Source organism: Limulus polyphemus, unplaced genomic scaffold (assembly GCF_000517525.1).
Source record: "Limulus polyphemus unplaced genomic scaffold, Limulus_polyphemus-2.1.2 Scaffold1346, whole genome shotgun sequence".
NCBI classification, from domain to species: Eukaryota; Metazoa; Arthropoda; class Merostomata; order Xiphosura; family Limulidae; genus Limulus; species Limulus polyphemus.
Genome location: NW_013666956.1, coordinates 146,069 through 156,800, shown reverse-complemented (window position 1 = coordinate 156,800; position 10,732 = coordinate 146,069). Strand labels below are relative to the sequence as shown.

General features: G+C 31.8%; 1 protein-coding gene across 1 annotated transcript; it reads right to left on the bottom strand.

Annotated features, from left to right (window-relative positions):
* Positions 1–1,220: 1,220 nt before the first annotated feature.
* On the bottom strand, positions 1,221–10,526 carry LOC106463201 (RNA polymerase II subunit A C-terminal domain phosphatase SSU72-like). The gene is made up of 5 exons (XM_013923196.2): positions 9,435–10,526; positions 8,689–8,832; positions 3,351–3,490; positions 2,428–2,546; positions 1,221–1,966 (listed from the first exon to the last, which is right to left on the bottom strand). Exons 1-5 carry the CDS (start codon positions 9,509–9,511, stop codon positions 1,865–1,867), a joined length of 582 nt encoding a protein of 193 aa, XP_013778650.1. The 5' UTR covers positions 9,512–10,526; the 3' UTR covers positions 1,221–1,864.
* Between the last annotated feature and the right edge of the window lie 206 nt (positions 10,527–10,732).

Genomic DNA, 10,732 nt, shown 5'->3' with positions numbered 1-10,732 from the left:
CAAGTTCCCTTCAGCTATGGTAGGTTTAGCAAATTTAAGGTAACTCTTTAATACTTGAATGATAATAGCTGGCTTTGAGTGTTTTATTTTGAAGTTCGGTGGATGGAACTACAGGTCCCTTGCTATCCTTAAATTCTGGTACGTCATGACCTTTTATAGTTTCATTCATAATATAATTAAAGAAAATTATAACTAATGTATGTCAATGAACTTGACAATAAATTTTTAGTTTATATTATCTGAAATTTTAATTTCAAAAAATTCTCAATCTTCATTTCTGTGACATATGTCACATTTATGCTCATAATTCTCTTTAAAGATATCTTCCCTAATATTGCTTTCATAGTCTCCAAATGAGTAGAAACACAAATTATGGATAATTACAAGCAAAATTCTAAGGAACCCCTTGCCCAATAATCCTTCCAATGCCAATAGAAGTGTTTATAACTATTAGAAAGGGCATTTTCTCCTCTATAAGTATCTTGGATGTGATTTAAATTTCCCACATACACTAGTTAGTAGGAGTACATCTTAGTTATTTTCTCTTATTTATAACTATAGAAAGACAGTTAGATTATAGTAGTCTTGGGACATTTTATTCTAGTGCCCCATGTATTTTATGTTATAAAATGCAAATTTGTAGGCTACAAAAGTTTTTATTTCAACTAACTTAGTGCAAACAATTGAGGCCTACAAGCAAGTGCAAAAATCACATTGGCTGCACTTTGATCTTGGTGTTTATTATGGAGGCTAATGGGTTCTCAGTGTGATTTTATTGCTTTTGATGAGGGGCAGTAGTTCAAAGTACAGACAATAAAACTATACAATTTAAAAGAAAATGGATATTAAAAGGTTAACAGTTAAAAAACTCTGCCCTTTTTTCGTTCACGACAGACTTATAATGTTTACTAAAAGCTTGTCAAATTTTGGGAACGTATAGTTTTTCACTAGAAGACATTTCAACTTTTCTTCAAATAATCCAGCTCCCATATTTGTATTCTAAAACACACATTGTGTTTGTCTTGGCCTAATGTTTTCAACTTTCAATACCTGAAATTATGGTGAATACTTGGAAATTAATTCTTAAGTAATCTCAGTGAGGCCTTAAAAATTATAAGCAGACTCATGATGGTTAAAATCTTACTGCTAGCTAAAGATATATGGCTAATGAGAAAGTGTTTAGTAAAATATACTACTATTGAAACAAGCACAGGCTAAACTTCATTGGTCAGTAATCTTTATTGATGAATAAAATTGTGAAAAATAAACAATCGTATTTTAGAGTTTTCTTTCATATAAATCAATGTGTTGTCGAAAGCATTTGAAAAGAAACTTGCTTTCAGAGTACATTTCCTTTAGAAGTTCTTCAAAATTATCTATCGTGTTTCATTGATACAAAAGTATAAAATAAACGGAGAGTACAAGCATTTGGGAAAAATCTCTATATGCAATACATGCGTCCAACATATAATTCTAGGTCTAGTTCATTTTTACATTATGTTCTCAATTCTTTTGCAACTGTGTGGTACTTTAAAGAAATGTGAGAGTTATTTGTTATGCAACTCTGCAAATTCATGGGAAATCCCTTACAAGCACATTTCAACTAAGTCTATAATAACACTTTTTTTTTTTTCTTCTTCACTATCAAGTGGAATTTTATAGAAACCTAGTGGTTAATTTTCCGGTAATTGTCAGCTAGCAGTCCAACTATGTATATAGAATATCACTTTTCCCAAGCAGAAGAAACTAGCAAATTCATCCAATTTAACAATTGCCACGGGAGAATTATTAGTAACATTTCTTTGTTCAACAGGTCATATTTTCTATGAATAAACCCCATTTCAAGTACTAATATTTATATGAATCAATAAAATTGAATCGTATGAAGAATTGGTTTCTGAGCTTTTGCTTCAAACTCCTGTAGCAGCTCATCAATATCATTGTCCAGGTCTTCGGACTCTGCCATCTGAAAACGAAAGGAATTTTAGCAGTTCCAACTTTAAATAGTATACTTAAATATAAGCCTACAATTACTCCATGTTTACTTCATAAATTTGGGGTAAACCAAAAAATACCATAACGATTTGCTTCACATATATTTATAACTTATTTCTACCAGTGGACAGAATACCTTTTTCAAGCATAAGCACACAAAAAACTTTGTTTCAAAGGCAGTATGGGTAGTTGGTAGTAATTCTTCAACAATACGTAGAGGTGTCTTTTCCCAAAGAAAATGTTTGACGTATGGATTATTTTTACTTGCTAAAAATACTCTGCTATGCATCAAAAATGCTTAAAAGCTAGAAGGCAATAAAGTTTCCTATTGAAATAAGTAAATTACTCAACTTTCATTTCAAAGCTAATACTGTTCACACTTGAAAACACATTTTTGTTTGCAGTGAAGTATTTTTAGATTATTTTTTATACCATTTGTGCCATCTCACATATAAGAAATGCTCCAATTGTGGCTTCTTCGTGGTTATCTTGGATTTCAATGTTGATAATATGTACTGGACTGTTGTCCACAGGTGATCTATTTGATAATTCTGAAACAAGAGAATCACAAATACAGATACTATTAACCATATGAAAAAATCTACAGTGGACTTTTGTTTTGCAATACATATGACAAGACCTTGTATAAATGGGATTTGTTTTATTACTCCTGCTTTCATTTTTGTTAAAATTACACTGCTGACTAGAGAATGCTCACTATACTCTAAACATGCTATTCATTATGAGAAAGCACAACACATCCAGTCCAGAAGTTAAGCAAACACTACCTTAAAATGTCTAAGAACTCTTGACACTGAGCACTTCTCACAACAAACATCTTCTCTTAATGAAAACCACATGTGATTGTGCGTAGATTTCTAAAGCTTCTTAAAATGTTTTGTTTTTAAACAAAGTTCAATAACATACCATAATTGCGAAAAAAACTACATAAAAACTGAATAATTTCTATTATCAAATTGATTAATTCAGCTAATTTACCATAAACCTCTATGTTGAATTATTTATTGAAACCCTTAAAAATTTTTACAACTCTCCTTCGAATGTATTATAAAAAAAAAGGAGTAGACAGATTAAATACATATTGAATTCTGGGAAAATTATTGAAATTATCCATAAATTTAATTCTGGTTTATAGGTCATAATGGCCAGAGATTCTTGTTCGTCAGATAATAACTCCAACATTTGCTCCCTTCCCTCTCGTATACTGGTTCAAAACTATGGACAGCCGACACATATCTTAGCCCTTGTGAAGCCTTACAGAAATATCCAAATCAACCACCCAACAGTGAATATTCTATAATAGGACCTGTTACAGAATTTACTGAATTACTTACCTTCAACTACTTGGTCATAAACTCTTTCTTCAGCTGTAAATATAACATCAAACTTTTCCTGGCAAGACTGAAATCTCTCTGGATGGGACTTGATTCTTCGGTTCCTATCTAGCATGTGAAGAATTCCATTCTGAGTGTATCTTAAAAAATGTGAAAGAAAAGCAAACTACAAAAAAAAGATTATGACATTAACTGTTGATCTCAAACTATTTGCCCTCAATTAAGTAAATGCAACAATAAAATCTGATGTTACAAATTGATATTTAGCTGCAATTATAAGAACCAGATAGTTCACAGAAAAAGGGAAAATCCAAGAGTTTAATTTTCTTGTAAAATTAACAGCCATGTGGTAGCACAACATACACACCAAGTATGATTATGGATGCAATGATCTTAACAGTTCAGATGATACCAGTTGTAAATTACTGCAGGGGAATAAAAGCTTTGGCACTGCAGTGCCTTGCAATATATATAGAGAAAGATAGATTTACCAATTATGAATGGCTATAAAGTACATATTCCTGCATCATTTATGTTCATTTTTGAATACAATTAAGGACAGTTTGGATCTCAAGATAACTACCTACAGCTAAGCTTCAGAAATCCTGTAATTTAAAACACTGAATCATTCCGCCTTTTTTTTTCCAGACATTTTCTGTTTGTCTATTACTACATCTTTAAGGCATGGAGTGTTTAGTCTTTTAGAATAATAGCAGAGTTTGTACTCAAAGTTTCATCACTAAGAATTAAAACAACTTACTCTCATCCAAGAAAACAAACATTTTCAGGGATCGAAATATTACATTCCCAAGAAATTTAACTTTGCTTGAGGAATTTCATCTTTTTAATTGGCTTTCCCGATTGGGAATGCATGGTCAATCCGTATTCCTTCAGTTACGACTAATGGAAGTGAACATATTACATGGATTAAATATAAAAAAAAACAATTCGTGAGGAAATGTAACTTTACATGAAAGAATGTAATCTTCTTGATAGCTTTCCATTGAGTGAATGTAATTTTATTTCATTATTTCTATCCCTGTTTTTGATTATTCAAATACTCTATTATATCAGTATTGGTCAATAACTAAGTGTCATAAGCAGATGTATACACCTTGAAAAAATTTAGAAATTATTATCACTCATAACATCAAGACAAATTGCATAAATCTGCTTTTACACGAATTAAAACAAGGTATTCTAGTAATAGAACTTTGACTTGTTTCTGCCTGTTTCTAGAGTTGGGACATTACTATCGAAGTCAAAATGATTCTATTCTACTTCCATAGCATCATCTTTTCTGTCATAATGTAGATTTGGTATATAAACATCATTAGGATGTATTTCATGATGCAATTGAGAAAGCTGATATGGCTTTTTTCTCTCTCTCTCAACACCTCATGTACACATGTCACTATTCAAAAATGTTACATTTATGTACATCTACAAAATTTAGGAATACTGAAACTGAAAAAGCTAATTGTCAGATGTCCACAAATGGTGCTTCATAAAAAGGTAATCACACCAAAAAAATCTTATGACAAAAACAACAACAACATATAAGTAGAAACCATCTCAAATCATAGGTTATTTAGAAATAAGCATCTCATATTATAGGAGGTTTTACAGGAATAAACAGCACAGGAAACAGAAGAAAATTTGAAGGCTTGCACAAACTCTTGTTTAATGATTTTTTATGTTTATATTATGAACTGCAGAAAGTGAGTTCAGGATAATACTGTACAAATGATGGCTGAAATAGACTGGCCAAAAGCTTCATAAAAAAACTATTACTGAAGATAAAAAAATGTTTGCTATTTACCAACCCTTCACGAAAAGACTCAATGAGCATTGTATGGAAAACATTGTAATTGACCTGAATAATGTAAATAAGTGGTAAGTAGAAAGACTACCAGAGTATAAATAAATAAGGTACCAATGCCAGACATGGTTTTTCCCAAGATTTTAAAGGTCAGTGATCAAATATGCATGCCTCTCTTTCATTTTTGGTAAGTCAAGAGACAGATACCTAAGGATTGGATAGTTGCTAATGTTACTCTTGTTTTAAAGGTGGTGATAAGAGTTGCTTTGGAAATGATGGGCCAGTCAGTCTTAATCTGTGGTGGGAAAATTATAGATAGCTTGATAAAAATAACTTTACAAAATCATTTACTGAAATATTATATAAAAGAAAGCCAACATGGATTCAAAGGGAAATCCTGCCTTTCTAATTTGTTGATTATTTCAGAGAACATTACTTGTTATCCAGATAATAGAAATGATATGGACTTGGTATACTTAGATTTTCAAAAAGCTTTTGGTAAGGTGTCACAAAAACTAGCTAAGAATATCATATCAGTAAGAGTTGGGGAAAGAACACCTAATTGGGTGGATGGATGGGAAAAATCAAAAGGTTATTATAAATGGAATCCAGTCAAACTGGACTCTTGTTATTAGTGCAATGCCTCAGGGGACATTTATTTTTCTTATTTGCATTAATGATATTGATAGAGGAATAATCAGTAAATTTAATGACATTAAACTTGTGAGTATTTACTAAGGATATTGAGTTATTATGAAATCTTACAGAATGGCTTAGATCAATTGGTCAGTTGGCCAAATAATTTTCAAATGACCTACAAGTATAGTAAGTGCAAACCAATGCATTTGGATTATCATAATTTGGATCACATCTAATATAGATGAAAACCCACTCAATAATGTGACTGTAGAAAAGGACATTGGAATTATGATAGATAAGTCAAACCATCAGAACATTATTCTCTTAACAGTAGTTAAATTAACAGAGTTTTAGGTTACATTTATAAAAATCATTACAAGCCAAAAGATGAAATTATCTCCTTATACAAAAAACAAACAAACTTATTTCTCTTGATAAAAGTAGGGTAAGAGGTGATCTTATCAAAGTTTACAAGATTATTAGGAGGATTAATAGAATAAATTATTTTGTGTTCTGTTCTTAAGAGAACAGGATGAAGTGACACAAATTTAAGATTTTTGAAGGGACAGGCTATGCTCCAATTAAGATAGTTTTATGTTTTTAACCATGTGATTGACTTATGAAACAAACTGCCATCTGCAACAGTAGAGACCAGCATTCAATCACTAGTTTAAGAGAAGCAATTTTAGGAAAAGTATTGAATAGGCTTAAATTTTTATTTTACTACTTTTTTATGCATGAATGGAAAAAAATAAAGAGGTACACAACCTGATCAATTTGTTTATAGGCAGATACTTTAAGTCTATTAAAATTAAAAAAATAAGCTATTTAAGTAAAGTTCAAGAAACTTTCCTTAACACACTGAAGAAACTGAATTTAGGATTTCTACTAACTGGGAAATTGCTAGTGTGACTAACACTATTATTAAAACAAAAAACGGTATTGAAGAAAATCCAAACAAGTATAAGTTTATTATTACCTTGACTTCTCTTGTTAGTAAGGTGTTGGAGTCAACTGTCAGAAATAAATTTGAAAAATTGGATTTAATAAACAGTATTGAGCTTTATTTCAACAAATATATGTTCCTGCTTTGGCACTGAAGATTTTCTTGAAGGAGAATTCTGTTTTATTTTTCTTCTTCCAAACTACATAATGAAACCCCTGTTTCTATACCCAAAAATAGGCCCGGCATGGCCAGGTGGTTAGGGAGCTCGACTCGCACTCTGCTGGTTCGAATCCCCGTCACACCAAACATGCTCGCCCTTTCAGCCGTGGTGGGGGGTTATAATGTGACGGTCAATCCCACTATTCGTTGGTAAAAGCCCAAGAGTTGGCGGTGGGTGGTGATCTGCCTTCCCTCTAGTCTTACACTGCTAAATTAGGGACAGCTAGCACAGATAGCCCTCGTGTAGCTTTGCGCAAAATTCAAAAACAAAAACAAACTATACCCAACAATATTCATCCAATCTTCTTTTAGCCCTATGTGTTTGGATGGGGATCAAATGTGCATGTCATGACCTATTACACAGCACCATTCAACATGGTGTTATGTATTTGATGTCAGAACTATAAATTATTCATTTAACTCTACACTGAAGATTTAGCAACAGTTTGGGTTACAGGAGAGTAAATACCAGCTTCATTATAGTGGGATACCAAAAGAAACACAAAACTGTAGAGCGTAGATATACATTTTGGAGGTTATAGAGGTTATGCAAGTGTAATACACAAACTGTACAAGGGTAAAAGTATTGTTATTCTTCACAAGAACATCACCTTACACTATGATTTGTCAGAGTCAGACTGACATCAATTCACAGACAAATCTTGAGTGCAAGTATTTTTGTAATACATCTGATACATTGTGTGTACCACATTTTGTACAGATACATGTAGTAAATTTAGAATTGTAGTTCAACATTCTTTCTCCACAGTCGGGCTGATCTTATGAACTGAACCCATACACATTTGGTTAAGCTCCTTCAATGCTGTAGTTTCTACCACATCTGAAGGCAAAATATTCCATAGGACAACTACTTCATCAGAAAGTTAATAATGTGAAACTAATTGTGCTTGAGTTTTCCATATCTTAAAATTACATCCTCTAGTCATGTCATCTGAACGTTTTTTTTTTACAACATCTGGATTATGAATTCTAAACTCCTAAAAATCTTAAAAACCTCAATCATATTACTCACAAGCTTTTCACTTCTTCAGTTAAGAGACACCAAGTGATTTCAATCTATACCTATACGATAACCACTCCAAAAATGGAATCATCTAGATTAGTTCTCTTCCAAACCCTCTCCACTTCAACATCCTTTCTTAAATAAGATGTCCAAAAGTGAACACAATATTACAAGTTAGGTCTAATCAGAACCTTACATAGCAAATTGATGACTTTTCACCTGTACTAAACATTTCTTCCTATACAAATTAAAATCTTATACTCGTTCTTAGGCAGAATATTTTTTCTTCTTTAGGATCAACAGATTTTGAAATAATTTACATGACAAGATTGTATGTATTAATAATTTGGTAATTTTTTTTGTTATTAGCACTCCTTTTGCTTAAACAACTTTAATTCTCAAAACAGCTTACTCCATATCTGAAAAAAAAAGTTCCTTTTTTTCTTTGTCTCACATCATGCATGCCACACTGACAGAATCTTTTAAAGGCAGTTAGTGTAAGATTTCAGTGTAACCAGTAAATTATAAGAGCTGGATGTTGCTTCAGTGCAAAATTCCACCCCACACAATATAAGTGAGGGCATAAATGGGCAATCTTAATGGAGTATAAAACGTTTAATTTATGACATAATGCAGCCTAAGAATACAGTTTCAAATAAAAATTGTTGTATTTACAGTCAAAGGATACAGGCTCTTATCTTTGGACAACAAGTCTTGATACATCTGTTCATACGAAACAGTGAAATCGTAAATGTTGGGTTTGTCTGGAGATGGCCCTGGCAGCTTCACTTGGTTTCCAGAGCCAAATGATCGAACTCTAAAACCTTTTTTACTAAAGATGAAAAATATCTTATAAAGACAAACATAAAACAGATCATGCTTTATTAACACTTTTATACATATTCCATTGAAATGTACTAAATCACAAATAATAGAAATAAAATTTAAAGGAAGTGAAAAGGAATTCATGGTGACAAAACTATGGATTACTAAAAAAAAATCAAATTTATTACATTTGACTGTACTCTGAAGTGTCAGTTCATTCAAAGATACATCTACAAACTTATTTCACTGTGATTTCTCTTTGTTAAGTTTAAATGACAAATGTCTTTACACTGAATAGTGGTAATGTATTATACAAATCACATCAGGAATCCATAGATTATCTTATGGTAACAAAATAAGAAATGTTTCATTATGATAAGAACATCAATATTTTTGCTCTCATATCATGCATGTACACTAATGGACTCTTACAGTTATACAGGCAATTAATGAAAGGCTTCAGTGTAACTAGTAAATTAAGGCAGTACGATGCTGTTTCAATGCAAAAATCATATCATATATCAATTACAAGCTAGATATCATGAGTTATCTAAGTCCTTGAAGATGCCCAAAATAAACATGGAATTGGAAGACACAATTGTAACTCACCTCAAAAAAGCATGAGCTTCCATACTTCTGTTTTGATTACTCGAGCACACAACGGCAACTTTAAGATCATTAGTCATTTTTTTATTATTTTTACATCCACATACACCAAGACTGTTTGGATGATGATATCCCTGATGTACAGAAGCTGTATATTATTTTATAGTTAAAATGTTCTGACTTTATAAGTATAAGCTTTTTCCTTACATTTGTCTGGAGTGTACACCATACATAAAACTAGTGCAAGAGCACTATACTACCTTCATATGTTAACAGTTTTATTTTCTTTAAAGTTCACCGGGTTGCAGAAACTTGTTGCAGTTGCCACGTTGCAAATTTAATCATATTATTTTATTTAATGTAAACGATATATCCACTTATGATACTGATAGTGACAAGTACACCGTACACTGGTAGTGGTACAGTCAAGTATACAGATTTGCATTTTTTACTTTTACTGTTTTTATACACAACTTTTAATGTTTAAATACCTACTTCATATTTGAAAAAGAAGCATAAAAATGATAATAAATGACTTGCAAAGTTTACAATGTTTTAAATATGTTATTCCAAGCTCAACTATTTGAGTAAGCCAATTGGAAACATACACGGTATGATTCTAACTCTATATTTGTTAAGCCTAACGCAGAGTTACGTGTCTACAACAGTAATCACACTTTGTTCAACCAGTAGTTGTCTAACACAAATGAATAATCAGCTTGTTATATAAATATTATTTATACCAGAAATTAGAAACAATATATTTAATTACTATCTTATAACCAAATTATTTCACTATCTGAGATAGGTTTAACAAATTGAGATCCCACGTTTTCTTCTCGCCTAACTACAGTTAAAAAACAAAGAGATTTTAAACAGTTTTCGTTTGTTTGAAATTCCGCGCAAGGCTACGTGAGAGCTATCTGCGCTATCAGATAATTTAGCAGTGATAGACTAGAGGAAAGGTAGCTAGTCAACATCACCCACCGCCAACTTTTAGACTACTATTTTACCAACGAATAGTGGGATTGAATGTCACATAATAACGCCTCCACGGCTGAAAGGGCCAACATGTTCGGTGTGACGGGCATTCGAACCCGCGACCTGCAGATTGCGAGTCGAGGCCCTAACCACCAGGCCATATAATAGTTAATGAACAAAATAAATATACAAACGCAAAACCAAATCTAGATAAAGTAACTAAAAAAATAGAAATAACATTAAAAAATCAACGTGGTGAATCACCTTACTACAAAATAATAATAATTTAAAATTACAACACCTTTATGCAGTTCTTCGTA